This window comes from Microcaecilia unicolor, chromosome 11 (genome assembly GCF_901765095.1).
Source record: "Microcaecilia unicolor chromosome 11, aMicUni1.1, whole genome shotgun sequence".
NCBI lineage: Eukaryota > Metazoa > Chordata > Amphibia > Gymnophiona > Siphonopidae > Microcaecilia > Microcaecilia unicolor.
Window position 1 is genome coordinate 80,906,515 of NC_044041.1, and position 20,221 is coordinate 80,926,735.

At 46.7% G+C, this 20,221-nt stretch overlaps 1 protein-coding gene across 1 annotated transcript; it reads right to left on the reverse strand.

The window, feature by feature from the left end:
* Positions 1-18,034: 18,034 nt before the first annotated feature.
* LOC115480199 lies at positions 18,035-20,221 on the reverse strand. Its single transcript, XM_030218698.1, has 2 exons — positions 19,919-20,221; positions 18,035-19,675 (listed from the first exon to the last, which is right to left on the reverse strand). Exons 1-2 carry the CDS (start codon positions 20,142-20,144, stop codon positions 19,266-19,268), a joined length of 636 nt encoding a protein of 211 aa, XP_030074558.1. The 5' UTR covers positions 20,145-20,221; the 3' UTR covers positions 18,035-19,265.

The window sequence follows — 20,221 nt, forward strand, 5'->3', positions numbered from 1 at the left end:
ATCCTAGCAGCCACAAAGCACTCGGCAATGCCAAGTATCAGAGCTCACCAGCAACTCTCACCAGAGAAGTGGTATGGCCCGATATGTATTACAGCTCACCAGCAACTCTCACTAGAGAAGTGGTATGGCTCACTTGTACTATAGCTCACCAGCAACTCTCACCAGAGAAGCGATATGGCTCACATGTAATATAGCTCACCAGCAACTCTCCCCAGAGAAGTGGTATGGCTCACATATAATATAGCTCACCCGCAACTCTCACCAGAGAAGTGGTATGGCTCACTTGTCTTATAGCTCACCAGCAACTCTAACCAGAGAAGTGGTATGGCCCACTTAAGATTTTATATATATTCCATCAACTGAGCTTACCAGCAACTCTCACCAGAAAAGTGGTAAATCATATTTAAGGTTTTATAGATATTCCAGCAACTGAGCTCAGCCACAACTCTCACCAGAGAAGTGGTATGGCGTATTTAAGGTTTTATAGATAGATTCCAGCAATTGAGCTCACCAGCAACCACCAGAGAAGTGGTATAGACCACGTAAAGTTCTGTATATATATAGTATTGTTCCACGAATCGTAAAGGAATGAATACACTTCCTACTGAATACACTTCCTACTTAATAAAAGAAGCTAAAGAGTAGAGAGAACATGGGAGGGGCCTGGTCCGGTCCGGAGGGACTAAAGGAAAGCAAATTAGCAGGTAAGATCTAATTTCTCCTTCCTTAGCGTCCCTCCGGACCGGACCAGGATTGGACTGATGGGAAGTACCAAAGCAGTAATCTGAAGGGAGGGACCTTATGAAAACTGCAGAGAAATGTTCATGCTGCATAGGCCACCTGGCGACAACTAACATGTAGTGTGTCCCAATGAGCAAAATAAAATGAAACTAGGACTAAGTTGCCAACTTACCAATGTGCACCGAGAGCACCAAAAATCGCCATAGTAAGAATAGAGCCCGCTTCTGAAGTTGTGGAATATGTTGTAATACGCTGTGGAACTGCCCTCTCAGCGAGAAGAGAAATAGACATTCTCATTTCCTTGATCCTTCGCGATATAGCGGGTTAGAAACAATGAAAAACTTTTACGCCTACTGGCTAGAAGGACAAAACCAATAAGAAAAAACCGATTGGGAAAGGTGAAAACTTTAAACTACAGCAGACCGAAAAGAAGTTACCAACCGTAGAAGTATTCCACACATAGATCTACTTGCTGCAATGGCTACTGGGAAACACTGCTTGAAGAGGAAAACTTTATAGAAAAAGTTATGGCTACTAGAAAACAGAACTTTAAGAGTCTGTTCACCTAGTTCACCTAGCTGGTGGATGAAGCGGGAGGTACAGGTGCAGGACTCCTTTAAGAAACCGCTTTGACAGTGGATGCTGCATAAGCGTGCGGTTGTCAACAGTATCATGCATCACTGATAGAGCTGCCAAATGAACTCTAATGGATGAGTAAGACAGACAAGATTTCGCAAGATGCAGAAGATATTCCAAAACATGCAAAATGGATACTGTTTGTGGAATGAAGTGGCGAGAGGAGTACCACAGAGTGAACCGTCGCCACTTTGATTCATAGGACTTTAATGTAGATTTCTGTCTGGAAGCAATTAAAACTTGAAGTACTTCCTGCGAAAATATCAAAGATGTTGCAGACCCAGTAACCACGCCATAAGTTTGAGTGACTGGGGGTCCGGATGTAGAAGGGTGCCTTGGTTCTGCGTAAACACCTAGTGAGATGATGGAAGAAACGCATAAAGAAGGCTGAAAAACCCCTGCTGGACGTTGGCATCTGTCCCTGTCTCCGTCAAGACTGTTGCTGAACGGAAGAAGCAAGAAATGTTCATGAGCCTGAAGGCAAAAGAGATAGCCCTGAAGTGTCGCAGTGAGGAAGTAAGGCTGAAAAAATGAGAGTCCATTCACCTAAATGCAGGGTGACACAACTAAGAAAAAAATGAGTACAAACTCAAGAGTATACTCTTAACTCCTCCTTGGCGGATGACATAACCCATTGCCCAACATAGCTGTCTCCGCCTTGTTTGTCAGTAGGGAAAACAAAATTCACCCGAAGGTAAAACGAATTGCTGAGGTCCCCCAGAAAAAAAATATATACAAAAAAGCTTCTGCCAAAAAGTGTACTGCACGAAGCATCCCAATGACAGAACTAAGGTTCTTGAGATAACTAGATGACACTTAAATAGCGCGATTGATGACCCTGAGATTCGCAATAGTATGAAGGAAAATTCCTTCTTGGGCATTAGAGAGTAAAATTGCATTCTGCAGAATAGAGCGAGGAAATGGCCGAAGGCCCAAGGTCACCAAGAAAAATATAAACTGGGATGTTTGCAGAGGAGACAAAAGACTGTGCGCCAACCTGACTAAACAAAGAGAAAATCAGAGATATCTGATGAGAGATCAAATGAGAGATCAAATGAGAGGCCTGGCTACAATCACCACCCAACCTAGAGACTGTAAGAAATGCAACACCCGGTGCGTGACCCGAGAACTCTGCTGATAAGACTTTCTCCAATTAGGCAGTCGTCTAGGTAAGAATGAAATGACCCTAAGAGCGCAATGAACATCCTCTTAGATCTATAAAAGAACGGAAGAGAGAGTACTGCTGAAAATGACCGGTTAATGCATAAGCAAAAAACTAGCCATTCTCTGGATCCTGAGGAGAAGAGGAAGGGTGACCAAGGACACCAGTTAAATAGGGCTACAAACTCCAACCCTATCTCTATGGCGTTCCATAGTTGGGTAAGTTCTGAATATAGAAAGTTCTGAATATAGGAGTCCACCAGCTATGGTAGTACGCTCCGGACAGAAAAAAATTGTCCCAGTATGAACGTCTGATTCACCGGCCTGTAATTTCTTGGATCTCCCTAATCCACATACCACTAATCCACATACCACGGTCATGCGTCCTCCCTCACTGAGATGTAGATTGTAAGCTCCTTTGAGCAGGGAACGTCCTTCTTTGTTAATTTGTACAGCGCTGCGTAACCCTAGTAGCGCTCTAGAAATGTTAAGTAGTAGTACCAGACTCACACCCAATAGATATGAATGTTGAGCTTGTTTCAGGTTAAAACACCGAACCTAGGCCCAGGGTCCCCGGTGTTCCTAGTGGTGAACAGCCATGGCAAATATTGTATGCGTTAGTTTGCAGAATTACTGCAAAGCCTTGCTTTTAGAGCAGAGATTTCTGTTCGATACTCTCGTGAGAGTTTTTTTTTTTTCTTTAATGCTGTTCTGGCTGTAGAAAGGTGGACATTTGAGCTTCCCCAGAATGGCAAAACTTATGTACCTATGCCCATTAGATATGAATGCTGGACTTGATGGACTTTAGGCCTTACCCAGCATAACCATACTTATGTACCTATGGTATAAATACACAGGAAGTGAGTGAATCCCCTTCCAATTGAAAGAACACTCTGGAGTGAAGGCGCATAGAATGAAAATGAAAAAGGACAAACTTGGAAATTACCTGTAACGAAAAAAGTGAAGTTGTGCCACAGCCACTTGGTGAAGGCAGTGTAGACAAGACTGTATCTGAATTCAAGAAAGCTTGATATAACATCAGGTCTCTAAGGAAGAGGAAGAGATAGCAGATGGTATGTATAGGCATACTGGACCAAACCAGGATGTTTATAATCTGCCAATGCTGAACTGATAGAGTAGAGACAAACACGAGTAGATGGTTTGAGGACCGTCCACTATCTTTAAGTGAAAGGATGACTTTATTCTCTAAGTGACCATATGTCCTGTAAAAACCAGAAGAAAGCTAAAATGAAATATGAGAGGCTTCAAGGCAGTTGGAAAAGAAGGGAAGACATGAATAAAGCATGCCTGCTAAGGCAGCTGAGTGACTGGGAGCTTGGTAGACAGGACTGTCCCTCAGAGAATATGAAAGAGCTGATATATCCCCATGGCATCTGAACAATATACTGTATGCCTCTAGAGAAGGCTTCTTAAAGTCGGAAAAAGAAAACACTGTATAACACTACAGCCATTGAGAGTGTCTGTTAAGTTCTTAAAACACTATATAACATCATAGGCATGGAGTAAAATGCTTGAAAGGAACTAAGATATTATGGTCAGAATTGCAAAGTACCAATCAATTGACTCTTAGACAATGTAGTCCTATTCACCAGGGAATGAGAAAGACAGAAATTTACTCTATGCCTATAGAGAAAGTTTCTAAAGTTCTTAAAACACTGTATAATACTACAGCTATTGAGGAAAATGCTTGAAATGAATTATGATATTATGATAAGATGTAGATTTTCCACCAGGCAATGAAAAATGACTGAGCACCAGAAAAAACTAGTGTTAACAGCCCCGTGATACATAGAAATTTAAAAGAAGAAAAGCTTGTTATATATCCATATATGAAAGGAGCCCCCTTTCAATCAAATATTGCCTGCTGATGTGAAGAGCATTTTAGAATACGCCGTTCAGCACATACAAAAGTGTACACATCTTGGAGCCGAACTGCTCTATGAACTGCAGTGTTACCTTCAGCAGAGAGATCCCCGACTGATAAGATGGAGGGAGAAACAAAATGGCCGCCGTTCACGCCACTGGCCCTGTGGTGATCGTCGACAGCGCGCCCAACACCTCCGAACAAGCGAAGCCCAGTGGAACGGCGAAGAAACAACAGCCGGCGAAAAAGGCCCCGAAAAAACCGGAGGCAGCACTGGACCCGAAGAAACCTTGAAGGGAGAGCAAAATTTACACGTTCCGGCTGCGTGAACTGCGCCTGACCGACAGCAGCTGTTTGAACTTTTAAGCCATATCAGAAAAAACAGGTGGCCGCGCTTATGCAGTTCGCACCTTTCTTTTTTTTTTTTTCATTTCTTTAAACTGCCGCTGCCAAAACGCAAGAAAATGGAGGAAATTAAATCTGACGAGAAAAATCGCTGTTTAAAGTCACAGACACTGAATTATTTTCTTCTGTTTTTTTTTTTTTTTAATAACCCCTCAATCATAATAAAACACTGGAGCTGCCTGCTCGTTAGAAGTCTGGGGAAAGAAAGGCTGCTTCTTTGAATTTCCTTTTATTTGATTTAATTCTTTTAAAGCAGCTACCTGTTAAAAGTGGCTGCCTCTCCCAAAGACGGTACACCTTTCCAGAGAAAGGGATGGCCCTTCCCTGCTAAGCCAGGGAGAATGGGAGGAAGGGGGGTGGACTCGAGACACCCGAGTTTAACACCCCCGAGGCTGTCAAAGAAAGAAGAGAAAGGAAACCCTGTCAAGCCTCTAAATAAGATTCCAGGCACAGAAGAATTATCACAAATATCTGTAATATCTAAAGAGAAAAGGAGAGAGACTAATGGGCTCACTTCCTACCTGCTGGGAGACTGAGAAAATACTGAGGCTAAGGTCACATGGCCAGGGCTCCTATTGGCTCTCTAGAGTCAGAGTTTTTTCTCAGTCTCCACCTGCTGGTAGGCGAGCACAACCCATCAGTCCAATCCTGGTCCGGTCCGGTCCGGAGGGACGCTAAGGAAGAACAAAGAGCAGGGGAATATTTTAAGAGCACTCGCTAAAATTTCTCCACCACTTACCTACAAGGTAAGAATGATTTACAATTGCAAGATTACAAGGAATTAAATGCTATATGCTTGTAATTTCACTAGCAGGTACTGCAAGATTTAAAAGTATGTACTCAGAGTATGGCACTAAATTGTAAAAGTGACCATGCGCTATCAGTATAACCTTAAAAGGTACCATATACTCAGAACACAAAGAGACTATATTTTTAGCTTCAAAAGGGTTTATTTAATATACAAATAATATTGCAAATGAGAGATAGCTTTTAAAAGGATCTTAGAACAGAGAATTTGTGCATAAAATAGAACAAAGTAACAGGTCCAAATCTTAAGGTTATAGGTTAACTTACAGTCCTTGTTACAAGCATGCTGTGGTCCAGCTGATTGATGAGCACATGGTCAGGAGCAAGGCATCAGCAGATCCCAAAGAGAGCAGCAGGTCCCAAGAGAGAGAGCTGGGCTGTTTCTAGGCCTTTTATAATGTCCTGGATATTGTAGTTTGCAGGAGATTTTGGGAATTGTAGTTTGCAGGGAAGCATGGTTACGTTTCCTTGATATCTGCTGGCAAATGGCTTTCTATAGCTTGAGGGCTTTTGCACAGGTTTCAGTGTGTTCATATGATCACATTACAAGTCTTTCCTTACTGCACATGTCCTGGCTGATAGCTGATGGGAGGGGGCAGGTATACCTCTGATGACAGGCAAATGTTTTGTTTATGGTTTTCCTCCGAGTTCTTTGTTCTCCAGACTTTCTGTCTCTTGGGTCTTTGGTTTTCGGAGATGTCTGGATGAGCCTTCAGGTACCCACTTTATTCATGCTTTTGTTAAACAGTCCTTCAATTGGGAGGAGAAGGAAGCTATATATCTCTCTTTTGTCTTTGTTAAGTGTTTATAATTGACTAGCCCTGCTACCAGAAATTCCAAGGGAAAAGGGGAAAGAAGGTATTGAAATGCAGTTTCAATACATCTTTTAAAAGCTGCATTTTTATATTGGTATATCTGATTCAGCATAATCAATAATCCTGATAATTTAAACTGATACCATTACACAGGGATTTCTTCCCCTCTTTTATACTTCCTCCTAACTTACTTTGGTGCAGTCATCGCAGCAACAGTCCCTGGTTGAGGCGCAGCAGCATCAGTGAGACCAGGTTGTGAGAGTGAGTGGGAAGGTAGAGGACCAGTCACAGATTTAATGCAGAGAAAGGGTGATGCTGTGAATAAACTCTGCAGTGGGACTAGGCCAGGTGTTCTCGCAACATATTTTTGGTGACCTTAGAGTGACTACCAACTCCTGCTAGTGGCCCCACAGGCTATTTTTACTAAAATAGTCCACATTTTTTGATCCCTTTTATTCAGAGTGGTGGTTTAAAAAAAAATCATTAGCAACTGTTTCTGAGAAATACTAAATGTAGGGTCAGTTTCTCCGCAACTATGAGCAAAGCACTTTTTCCCTAGCAGAAGGGTTTATTCTTGGTCATGATTACTTTATTTATTTATTTATTGGTGCTTATATCCCATATAATCTGAATGCTAATTATTCAGTTCTAGGTGGCTTACAATAATTAAGACTAGAAATGCATACAATATATTTTTACAAGTATGAAGAAAATATAAACAGTGAGATTTTGAAAAGAGCAAACAAAGATATCATAACATTTGCTGTTTAGTTCATTGTCTAACAATGCAAAAACATTTGCTAAAAAAGAATGCCTTGAGAAATTTGCAAAATATTAGATAGTTGGTAATCTTTTTTATCTCACTAGGGATGGAGTTCCACCATTTTGAACCTGTATGTGAGAAATCGCTGTTCAATATAGATTTATATCTGATGTTTTTTATAGCTAGGAAAATGTAGTATGAGATAAATTTGCTTACCCTCGTCTACTAGATCAAGAAACCATCAGCTTTATCCTGACAGATAGCAAAGCATTAACCTCTCCCCTTCCATTCCATTCCCATATTATAGAGGTTCTCAATCTTGGCAAGAAAGTCAGCATTGGAGCCTCCCATAGCCAAAATGAGGCTAAGAAATGATAATTTTACAATTGTAAAATAAGTAGGGTTGATTATTCTTCAGAAGCTTAACGAGTTTTCTTTCCCTTCCATTGTTTTTGGGGCACTGGAGGGGAACTTCTGCCTGAAAATACACAATAAATTAAAGATGTTTAGCTCACTTAGCACCTCATTTTCATTCTGCAGTGGTACTGTTTGGAGGCTTTGGTTGTGGATTTGAAACTTTCCCAAAATGAATTTCATAAGAGCAACTGTGTTGCTTCAGCATGACTGCCAGAATATTAGCTGGAGGTTGCTGGTGCTTCTTACTTTGTGTTAAACAATAAAATATTTGGGTTTAAAAAGGTCTCCTGCAGTGGCATAGCTAAGACTAAATGAACAGTGGGCAGAAAAATTGAGACCCCCGCCCCCCCCCCCCCAAATAACACCATCACTCCTAAGGTAATGGGGACGGGGAGAGGGCACAAAGATGGCACATTTCTTAAAGCTATATATCACAACTCAAGGAAGAGAGGGTATTATATGTAAATACACAGCAAAAAAGAACTCTCTTATGTAATGGCAAAAAATAGTAATTTCAACAATAGATTATGGATTCTGTAGAGTGCATCTATTTTAAAAGGAGTTAAGGGAAAAGCCTCTGAATTTAACCCAACCTCCAACCAAAGTAGTCATTTAGTAATAACAAGGGTTGAGAAGACTTTTGCTGGGAATTATATCATCATAGGCAAAAAAAAACCTTTAATTCCAAGAATAGTAAAAAGAGATGCTAAAGCTCAACAGAATCAGCTCGGGATTCTACAGCATATGAAAGTCAAAAGAGTAACTTAGCTTTCAAGTTCAGGTACAAAGCAACCGGTGGGTCATCGGTTCAACACACCGACTTCAGCCAAGGTTTCACAAGTAACGCTGTGTCAAGGCGAGTAACCATAAAAGTTCACAATATCAGCATGCTTCTGGATTGCTTCCTGCTTGCTAGTCCCTCTTTCTTAAAGCTGACATATTACAATTAATAAATTCAGAAAAATACTTTTTTTTCTACCTTTGCTGCCTGAGCATTGCTTTTGGTCCTGATATCTCTTCTGTGTTTTTCTGCCTTTTTAAAAACTCTCCAGTCTCCTGTCCTTCTTTTCTGTGTGTCCTATCCTCCCCCTCCCCCATGTTCACCATATCTCTTCTGTGTCCCTTTCCCTCCTTTTGTGTCCAGTTTTGCCCCTCTGTATCCCTATTTCCTCCACGGCCACCATCTCTTCTGTGTCTGTGTCCCTCCCTATGTCCAGCTTCTCTCTTCCCTTCCTCCTGCTGCACCCCACCCCCTGACCCGTTTCTTCCTCTGTTGGTCCATCTTCTGTCCCTTATTTTACCTCTGGTCCAGTTTCTCTCTCTTCTCTCCCCTCTCCCCATCCACCAGGTCCAGTTTCTTTTTTTTTATTTATTTATTTATTTATTCGATTTTCATTTTACAAGTACACAAACTTGTTTTAAGAAAAATTGGAAAATTGAGGTTACAACAATTCAGGAAAAATCTATTATCCTCATAAATATTCCTCAAACCAATATAAGTCCACGTTGAGGGAGTTCAAAAATAAAATAGAGTTGAAGCAATTAAACAAGAAATCTTATAAAGAGAGCGAAGGGACGCATATTGGTCATCATACTATATTAATCAAATGTTATTACTAGTCGGAAAAGCTATTCCAACTGTCCTTCTAGATGTTATAAAAGTCTCTAGTTGGGCAGGCTCAAAAAACACACATTTTTCGGATTGATAGGAGACTAAGCACTTGCATGGAAATTTCAGAAAAAATGTTGCTCCCAAATTAATCACTTCTTGCTTCTTCTGTAGAAATTTTTTCCGGCGCAGCTGTGTTTCCCCAGATACATCCGGAAAGATATTAATTTTTAAACCCTTGAAGAGCTTTGCGGAATTTTTATAGAATAGTCTTAGTATCCAAAGCTTATCTGGCGACAAAGCCACCATAGCCACCAAAGTAGCAGGTATTACTTGTTCTGTATCTGACATTTCTATCAGAGCGGATACATCCAAGGGTTGATTTTCTGATTGTTGTTGATTCCTGGGAGGGAGATAAAACACTTGAGCAAAAGGAGGTATATTCTCCTCTTTTATTTGAAGAATCTCTTTAGGAGCCATAGTAGTCAAATAGGGAAAATTAACAAAGTGAAGATTATTGCTTCTAGAGAAGTTTTCCATTATCTCTGCTTTTCGTCTTAAGTTAGTTAAGTCTTTTAAATCTGTATTTTGAACTTCTTGTAATTGTTGTATATCTTTAGCCTGTTGTTCAACCTGTAAATTCAATTGTTTAACTTTATCTTCCACCCGGTCAACATCTTGCTTAACTTTCTGTATCTGGGGTATTAAAGCTTTGCCCAAATCCATTATAAGTGTCCAAAGGCAATCAAGTGTTACATTGGGAGGTTTGGTTTGCGATATTGCAAATGAAAAGGCTCCTACCTCTGTTGATTGTTGTTGTAAGGCGTTGCCTGCCCCGCTACAGCGGTTTCTCTCCTCCAGAGATGTTCCGACCAGCGTGGCTAGCTCCACTCTTTCATTCGCCCCCAACGTTCCGTCTGCTACTTCCCCTTCCGGGGTTAGGCTCGGAGACGCCGCTTCTGAGGGGGGAAGCCCGCGAGGCACTGGAGGAGGAGGAGGCGTTCGAACGTCGGGGCTCAATGAGACTTCCAGCTCTAGTGTTTCCCGCATGCCTTCAACTGCCGCAGGAGACAACAGCGAGCCGCCCACCGGTGTACTAGCGACCTGTGTCCGCTACAAGAAAGGATTAAGAGTGCCACTTCGGGTTGGGGTTCCAAGTCGCTGGGGGACAACAGCTGCGGCTTTCCCCCTTCTCTTCGGCATTCTGAGGTAAGACTGTGGCGAATAGATCACCTAAGTCACTAAAAAAAAGAATTCCGCAGGAGCAACAAAAATGCATCCGTCCTACTCGGCAGCCATTTTGAACTCCCACCAGGTCCAGTTTCTATCTCTTCTCTCTGCTGTCCCCCCTCCACACCCACCAAGTCCAGCATTTGCTCTCTCTTCCCTCTGCCCTTTCAAGTCTAGCACCTCTGCCTCCCTCCCATCTAGTTAGGCATTACTCCCCCTGCCTCCCTGCTACAACTTCCTGTGGGCAGAATGCAGCAGAGGAAAGACCCCACTAGCCAGTGTGGCTGCTTTCAGGCTTTTTCTGCTGTGATCCCTGCTGCAGTGGGTGGAGGCTCGGGGTGGGGGATTAGGTACATTCAGGTGGCCCCTACCTGTGGAGAGCCCTGGGCATTTTGCCCCTAGTCATCTGCTCCTAATTGTGCTTTTCATGGGTGCAATTTCTTTTGTGATAGATGCTTGGGGCAAAACTAGCCCATTTCAAAAATTAAACTGATTTAAATATTTTACTCAGTTTTCTAATGTATAATCATGTTAAGGAGGCATTTAGTCATGCAAAGAAAGCTTAAATTAATTACACAGCAAAATAGCTAGAATCCAAAGGTGGGGTGGATTAAACCAACTTTTTTTTTCTTGGTCATTGTATGTTATTTGCATACTTGCATAATGTAGAGTATGGGAAGAAGAACCTGATGATGTGGGTGATGGATGTGGCTAAAACAGGGCTTCCCAAATCTGTCCTAGAGACTTTGCAAGCAAATCAATTCATTTTGGATAACCTAAAAACCTAACTGTCTGTGGATCACCAGGACGGTTTAAGGTTCAGACCAGTGATATTCCTCTCCAGTTCTCTAGGGCTACCAGTGGGTCAGGTTTTCAGGATTTGCCTGATGAATATGTAAAGCGAATGCTACATACCTGTAGAAGGTATTCTCCGAGGACAGCAGGCTGATTGTTCTCACTGATGGGTGACGTCCACGGCAGCCCCTCCAATCGGAAACTTCACTAGCAAAGTCCTTTGCTAGCCCTCGCGCGCCCGCGCGCACCGCGCATGCGCGGCCGTCTTCCCGCCCGAAACCGGCTCGAGCCGGCCAGTCCAGTATGTAGCAAGACAATACACTTCAAGGGAAGACACAACTCCAAAGGGGAGGCGGGCGGGTTTGTGAGAACAATCAGCCTGCTGTCCTCGGAGAATACCTTCTACAGGTATGTAGCATTCGCTTTCTCCGAGGACAAGCAGGCTGCTTGTTCTCACTGATGGGGTATCCCTAGCCCCCAGGCTCACTCAAAACAACAACATTGGTCAATTGGGCCTCGCAACGGCGAGGACATAACTGAGATTGACCTAAAAAATTTACCAACTAACTGAGAGTGTAGCCTGGAACAGAACAAACAGGGCCCTCGGGGGGTGGAGTTGGATCCTAAAGCCCAAACAGGTTCTGAAGAACTGACTGCCCGAACCGACTGTCACGTCGGGTATCCTGCTGCAGGCAGTAATGAGATGTGAATGTGTGGACAGATGACCACGTCGCAGCTTTGCAAATTTCCTCCATGGTGGCTGACTTCAAGTGGGCTACCGACGCTGCCATGGCTCTAACATTATGAGCCGTGACATGACCCTCAAGAGCCAGCCCAGCCTGGGCGTAAGTGAAGGAAATGCAATCTGCTAGCCAATTGGATATGGTGCGTTTCCCTACAGCCACTCCCCTCTTGTTGGGATCAAAAGAAACAAACAATTGGGCGGACTGTCTGTGGGGCTGTGTCCGCTCCAGATAGAAGGCCAATGCTCTCTTGCAGTCCAATGTGTGCAGCTGACGTTCAGCAGGGCAGGAATGAGGACGGGGAAAGAATGTTGGCAAGACAATTGACTGGTTCAGATGGAACTCCGACACAACCTTTGGCAGAAACTTAGGGTGAGTGCGGAGGACTACTCTGTTGTGATGAAATTTGGTGTAAGGGGCCTGGGCTACCAGGGCCTGAAGCTCACTGACTCTACGAGCCGAGGTAACTGCCACCAAGAAAATGACCTTCCAGGTCAAGTACTTCGGATGGCAGGAATTCAGTGGCTCGAAAGGAGGTTTCATCAGCTGGGTGAGAACGACATTGAGATCCCATGACACTGTAGGAGGCTTGACAGGGGGCTTTGACAAAAGCAAACCTCTCATGAAGCGAACAACTAAAGGCTGTCCTGAGATCGGCTTACCTTCCACTTGGTAATGGTATGCACTGATTGCACTAAGGTGAACCCTTACGGAGTTGGTCTTCAGACCAGACTCAGACAAGTGGAGAAGGTATTCAAGCAGGGTCTGTGTAGGACAAGAGCGAGGATCTAGGGCCTTGCTGTCACACCAGACGGCAAACCTCCTCCAATGAAAGAAGTAACTTCTCTTAGTGGAGTCTTTCCTGGAAGCAAGCAAGATGCGGGAGACACCCTCTGGCAGACCCAAAGAGGCAAAGTCTACGCCCTCAACATCCAGGCCGTGAGAGCCAGGGACTGGAGGTTGGGATGCAGCAGAGCCCCTTCGTCCTGCGTGATGAGGGTCGGAAAACACTCCAATCTCCACGGTTCTTCGGAGGATAACTCCAGAAGAAGAGGGAACCAGATCTGACGCGGCCAAAAGGGAGCAATCAGAATCATGGTGCCTCGGTCTTGCTTGAGTTTCAACAAAGTCTTCCCCACCAGAGGAATGGGAGGATAAGCATACAGCAGACCTTCCCCCCAATCCAGGAGGAAGGCATCCGACGCCAGTCTGCCGTGGGCCTGAAGCCTGGAACAGAACTGAGGGACCTTGTGGTTCACTTGAGATGCGAAGAGATCCACCAGGGGGGTGCCCCACGCCTGGAAGATCTGTCGCACCACACGGTAATTGAGCGACCACTCGTGAGGTTGCATAATCCTGCTCAACCTGTCGGCCAGACTGTTGTTTACGCCTGCCAGATATGTGGCTTGGAGCACCATGCCTTGACGGCGAGCCCAGAGCCACATGCTGACGGCTTCCTGACACAGGGGGCGAGATCCGGTGCCCCCCTGCTTGTTGACATAGTACATGGCAACCTGATTGTCTGTCTGAATTTGGATAATTTGGTGGGACAGCCGATCTCTGAAAGCCTTCAGAGCGTTCCAGATCGCTCGCAACTCCAGAAGATTGATCTGTAGATCGCTTTCTTGGAGGGACCACCTTCCTTGGGTGTGAAGCCCATCGACATGAGCTCCCCATCCCAGGAGAGACGCATCCGTGGTCAGCACTTTTTGAGGCTGAGGAATATGGAAGGGACGTCCCAGAGTCAAATTGGAGCAAATCGTCCACCAATACAGGGATTCGAGAAAACTCGTGGACAGGTGGATCACGTCCTCTAGACCCCCGGCGGCCTGATACCACTGGGAGGCTAGGGTCCATTGAGCAGATCTCATGTGAAGGCGGGCCATGGGAGTCACATGAACTGTGGAAGCCATGTGGCCCAGCAATCTCAACATCTGCCGAGCTGTGATCTGCTGGGACGCTCGCACCCGCGAGACGAGGGACAACAAGTTGTTGGCCCTCGCCTCTGGGAGATAGGCGCGAGCCGTCCGAGAATCCAGCAGGGCTCCGATGAATTCGAGTTTCTGCACTGGGAGAAGATGGGACTTTGGGTAATTTATCACAAACCCCAGTAGCTCCAGGAGGCGAATAGTCATCTGCATGGACTGCAGGGCTCCTGCCTCGGATGTGTTCTTCACCAGCCAATCGTCGAGATATGGGAACACGTGCACCCCCAGCCTGCGAAGCGCCGCTGCTACCACAGCTAGGCACTTTGTGAACACCCTGGGCGCAGAGGCGAGCCCAAAGGGTAGCACACAGTACTGGAAGTGGCGTGCGCCCAGCTGAAATCGCAGATACTGTCTGTGAGCTGGCAGTATCGGGATGTGTGTGTAGGCATCCTTCAAGTCCAGAGAGCATAGCCAATCGTTTTGCTGAATCATGGGGAGAAGGGTGCCCAGGGAAAGCATCCTGAACTTTTCTTTTACGAGATATTTGTTCAGGGCCCTTAGGTCTAGGATGGGACGCATCCCCCCTGTTTTCTTTTCCACAAGGAAGTACCTGGAATAGAACCCCAGCCCTTCTTGCCCGGATGGCACGGGCTCGACCGCATTGGCGCTGAGAAGGGCGGAGAGTTCCTCTGCAAGTACCTGCTTGTGCTGGAAGCTGTAGGACTGAGCTCCCGGTGGACAATTTGGAGGTTGAGAGGCCAAATTGAGGGTGTATCCTTGCCGGACTATTTGGAGAACCCACTGATCGGAGGTTATAAGAGGCCACCTTTGGTGAAAAGCTTTCAACCTCCCTCCGACAGGCAGGTCGCCCGGCACTGACACTTGGATGTCGGCTATGCTCTGCTGGAGCCAGTCAAAAGCTCGCCCCTTGCTTTTGCTGGGGAGCCGCGGGGCCTTGCTGATTCGCACGCTGCTGACGAGAGCGAGCGCGCTGGGGCTTAGCCTGGGCCGCAGGCTGTCGGGAAGGAGGATTGTACCTACGCTTGCCAGAAGTATAGGGAACAGTCTTCCTTCCCCCGAAAAATCGTCTACCTGTAGAGGTAGAAGCTGAAGGCTGCCGGCGGGCGAACTTGTCGAATGCGGTGTCCCGCTGGTGGAGAGACTCTACCACCTGCTCGACTTTTTCGCCAAAAATGTTATCCGCACGGCAAGGCAAGTCCGTAATCCGCTGCTGGACTCTATTCTCCAGGTCGGCGGCACGCAGCCATGAGAGCCTGCGCATCACCACACCTTGAGCAGCGGCCCTGGACGCAACATCAAAAGTGTCATAAACTCCTCTGGCCAGGAATTTTCTGCACGCCTTCAGCTGCCTGACCACCTCCTGAAAAGGCTTGGCTTGCTCAGGGGGAAGAGCATCAACCAAGCCCGCCAACTGCCGCACATTATTCCGCATGTGTATGCTCGTGTAGAGCTGGTAAGACTGGATCTTGGACACGAGCATAGAGGAATGGTAGGCCTTCCTCCCAAAGGAGTCTAAGGTTCTAGCGTCCTTGCCCGGGGGCGCCGAAGCATGTTCCCTAGAACTCTTAGCCTTCTTTAGGGCCAAATCCACAACTCCAGAGTCATGAGGCAACTGAGTGCGCATCAGCTCTGGGTCCCCATGGATCCGGTACTGGGACTCGATCTTCTTGGGAATGTGGGGGTTAGTTAATGGTTTGGTCCAGTTCGCAAGCAATGTCTTCTTCAGGACATGGTGCAAGGGAACAGTGGACGCTTCCTTAGGTGGAGAAGGATAGTCCAGGAGCTCAAACATTTCAGCCCTGGGCTCGTCCTCCACAACCACCGGGAAGGGGATGGCCGTAGACATCTCCCGGACAAAGGAGGCAAAAGACAGACTCTCGGGAGGAGAAAGCTGTCTCTCAGGAGAGGGAGTGGGATCAGACGGAAGACCCCCAGACTCCTCGTCAGAGAAATATCTGGGATCTTCCTCTTCCTCCCACGAGGCCTCACCCTCGGTGTCAGACACAAGTTCACGGACCTGTGTCTGCAACCTCGCCCTGCTCGACTCCGTGGAACCCCGTCCACGATGGGGGCGTCGAGAGGTAGACTCCCTCGCCCGCGTCGGCGAAGCTCCCTCCGCCGACGTAGTCGGGGAGCCTTCCTGGGAGGTGGCCGCGGTCGGTACCGCACGCGGTACCGACGTCGGGGACCTCAACCTGGGCGATGGGCCAGCCGGCGCCACGCTCGACGGTACCGGTGGCGCAAGCACCGCCGGTACCGGAGGGGTAGGGCGCAACAGCTCTCCCAGAATCTCTGGGAGAACGGCCCGGAGGCTCTCGTTTAGAGCGGCTGCAGAGAAAGGCTGAGAGGTCGATGCAGGCGTCGACGTCAGTACCTGTTCCGGGCGTGGAGGCTGTTCCGGGCTGTCCAGAGCGGAGCGCATCGACACCTCCTGAACAGAGGGTGAGCGGTCCTCTCGGTGCCGATGCCTGCTGGGTGCCGAATCCCTCGGCGACCCAGAGCTCTCGGTGCCGACACGGGGAGGAGACCGGTGTCGATGCTTCTTCGATTTCTTCCGAAGCATGTCACCGGAGCTCCCCGGCACCGACGAGGAGGACGTCGAATCCACCCGTCGCTTCCTCGGGGCCGAGACTGAAGAAGGTCGATCTCGGGGGGGCTGTACCGCAGGAGCCCTCAGGGTAGGCGGAGACCCACCCGAGGGCTCACCGCCACCAGCAGGGGAATGGACAGCCCTCACCTGCACTCCACCCGATGCACCACCGTCCGACGACATCAGCAGACGAGGTCCTGGCACCACCGACGTCGATGCAGCTATCCGATGTCTCGGCGCCGATGCAGAGGCCCGATGCCTCGATGCACTCGATGCAGGGGCGGCCGAGGAAGATGGTCTGGACGCTGACGACGTCGATGCACTCGAAGATCCCGGTGCCGATGCCGACGAAGAGCCCGAGAACAACACGTTCCACTGGGCTAGTCTCGCTACCTGAGTCCGCCTTTGAAGCAGGGAACACAGACTGCAGTTCTGAGGGCGGTGCTCGGCCCCCAGACACTGAAGACACGACGAGTGTCGATCAGTGAGCGAGATAACCCGGGCGCACTGGGTGCACTTCTTGAAGCCGCTGGAAGGCTTCGATGTCATGGGCGGAAAAATCACGCCGGCGAAATCAAAAGCCGAAATGGCGAAATTTGAAGCACCAAATTTAGAGGGAGAAAAAATCTCGACCGAGGCCGAAAAAAGGCCTACCCCGACGACGAAAGAAAACTTACCGGGGCAAAAAAGCTGGAAGTACGGGGAGGATTTACACGAAACCCGGCGGGGGGTTTCCGGAGCACTTCCCGACTAGGACAAAGCTTTCCCGAAGGAAAAAAACACGTTCAAACAAATTGGACGCGCGAGGTCGACTTTCCGGGGCTCGACACGGCGAAAACACGACCGTACCGAGTGCGGACAAAAGAAGACTGGCCGGCTCGAGCCGGTTTCGGGCGGGAAGACGGCCGCGCATGCGCGGTGCGCGCGGGCGCGCGAGGGCTAGCAAAGGACTTTGCTAGTGAAGTTTCCGATTGGAGGGGCTGCCGTGGACGTCACCCATCAGTGAGAACAAGCAGCCTGCTTGTCCTCGGAGAAGAGAAATTTATATACAGTGGAGACCCATTATAGGCAAATCACCCTCATGTGTATTCATTAGGGGTATCCTGAAAACCCTGATGCATGACGGCTTAGTATATGGCAGAGCTTGGGTTTGATTCTTGACTGGATTTTTCCACTTCCTGCATTAGCTAATGACGTAGCTCCAATGGGGTAGGGAGTTGGTTGTTGTACAAAAGTGGCTATCTCAAAATTTGTGAATGTGAGTTATGAATTTTCACTACAGGCCTACAGAAAACTAGAGCATCTAGAGGGTAACTGAGATGGGTTATCATCGGTATTGTGGGAAGTGGATCAATGACTCCAGAGACTGGGACAACTGGATCAAGTTACGAGAAGTTTTATTACAGACTCGACACAGATCTGTGCTTTGGCCACAGGCCTGCCTCAGGAGTCTCCGTAATGTATATTTAAAAGTAAACTCCCACAGGATAAAAGAACAAATGGTCTTGAAAAAGACCTTTGGAAAGCCTTGTGGTTTGAACACGCAACGGCGTGACACTTTTTTTTAATCCTGTGGCAGCTTACTTTTAAATATACATTATGGAGACTCCTGAGGCAGGCCTGTGACTGAAACACAGATCTGTGTCAAGTCTGTAATAAAACTTCTCGTAACTTGATCCAGTTGTCCCAGTCTCTGGAGTCATTGGTCCACTTCCCACTTTCCTTAGCACTTTGTTGGTCCCGTGGGATTTTGTTGTTCATCCACCTAGGTGGATTTCCCTCCCTACCTATCATCTGTATCGACACAGGAAGTGTCGACATATCCCATGTTGTTAATGAACAAAACAGAACAGGAAAAATACTTACATTTAGGGGCTGATATTCAGTGTTGTGCTGGATGACCACCAGCATTACACCCAGATATTCAATGCCAGGTCAGGTCCAGGTTCAAGAACTGAATTTCCAAGTATACAAAATCAACCAACTATAGCCGCTTAAGTGCAATATTCAACACTTAACTGGCTATAAAGAACTGCATAAAGATAGAACTGTCTTTAATGAAGTTAGCTTTAACCACTTAAGTGGCAACTCTGTCCTCAAACATCCCTTAAGTAGCCAGTTTAATCTTGAGCACTAACCAAGCATTTTCAACAGCCTTATTCAGTTAAGTGCCAATGAAAATGCACAGTTAGCCCTGGACAAGCTATTTAAATGATCAGAAGCCTCTCCTCACTGTTGAAATCATTTTGAAGATTGAGCCCTTAGTATTTATTTGCTAATAGGGCACACATGCGAAGAGTGTGCTCATTCAAACCAGTGCATGGGCCCACCCTATGCTCTCTTTCGAATCAGTGCACACTCGGTGACTGGGCTACCCTGACGACAAAAGGGCCAGAATCAAGAATTTTCTGGCTGCGCTTCGCTAGAGAGGACCAAGGACTAGAATGAATGCCACTGCACTAAACAGAATCAATGGCTTGTCTGAGTAAGAAAGAGGCATCCTGCATCCAGATCAGATAGGTCAGAGGTTCACTCTATATGCCCGCTGATGCACCAGCTAAAGAAGCCACTGCTACTGGACTACAGATTGCCCAACACTTCCACTTTTGAGTCCAATCCCTTACCCCCTTTGAGACAAGACTTTTAGAGAAATACAAGTCACTTGTGTTATCATGTACATTCTGGTGGGTGGGAGGGGGCAGGGAACAAAACAAACATCTTAAGTTTCTTGCTTTGAGAGCTGCTGCTTTGTTTGGAATTTCTTTCCTAGTTCATCATGTTTGCTGACTGTTGGCGTTCTCCATAAGTCTTCCAGTGCAGGTTTTCCACTCTCATCAGGTTGATTTCCAGCTACACCAGATGACCTTACTTCTGCAGGAGGTCTTGAAAGAGAGGTGGCCCGATGACCTGTCTGGTGAGAAGTGGGATTGGCTTCCAGCAAGGGTGAAATGCTACCACTCTGGGTGAACTTACTGTTACTTTCGTAGGGTCTGTTAGATTCTTCCCCTACAAACACGGAAATCTCATCCACCTTCTGCACCGCTTCCTCGTCCATGTCTTGGTTCTCAATGGCACAGCCGAGACCACCTGTCCCTTTCTGTTCTTCTGGCTTAGGACCAAAGGCCCAGTCTGAAGAGAAGAGAAACACAAGAATATGGATTTAGCATACATCCATGCCTACCCCATTTTCCCAGCTTAGGAAATTATAAGAATTTGTTACTGCTCGAGGATGTAAGACCCTCCCCTTACCCATCCCTCGCACCTGAAGATGAAATCTTCCTACAGAGCATCCAAGGACATATCAGAGCTTACACAGATGTCTAAGAATCCATACTATTCAAAAGAAGACTGGAAATAGCCACAGACACTCACCAGCAAAGTCATGCATCAGGTCTTTGATAAGGTGCCCCACAATGGCATAAGCAACAGCAATCACCACAAAGGCAGCCATCAGGAGATACAGTACATGTTTAGGCAAAAGAATGGCATCTAGGGATGGGGGTCTGTAGTTTATGTACAGGGATTCCTCCTTCTGGGAGCCATGCTGAAAGAGATGTTGAGCTTCAAATGACACACTGCCCTGACTGTCCAAATCCATCTCCTTACCCAGCTCTGAATTCCATACCAGTTCAATAGCTTTCAGGCTGTTAGAGAATTGTGGAAGAGCTGAACTTG

What these genes read in the sequence shown, in the direction of transcription:
- LOC115480199 (XM_030218698.1), bottom strand. Translation starts at nt 20,144, where the DNA reads ATGGATTTGGACAGTCAGGGCAGTGTGTCATTTGAAGCTCAACATCTC. An exon ending in CCTGATGCATGACTTTGCTG is followed by an intron (nt 19,676 to 19,918) that starts GTGAGTGTCTGT and finishes TCTTCTCTTCAG; the next exon opens with ACTGGGCCTTTGGTCCTAAG.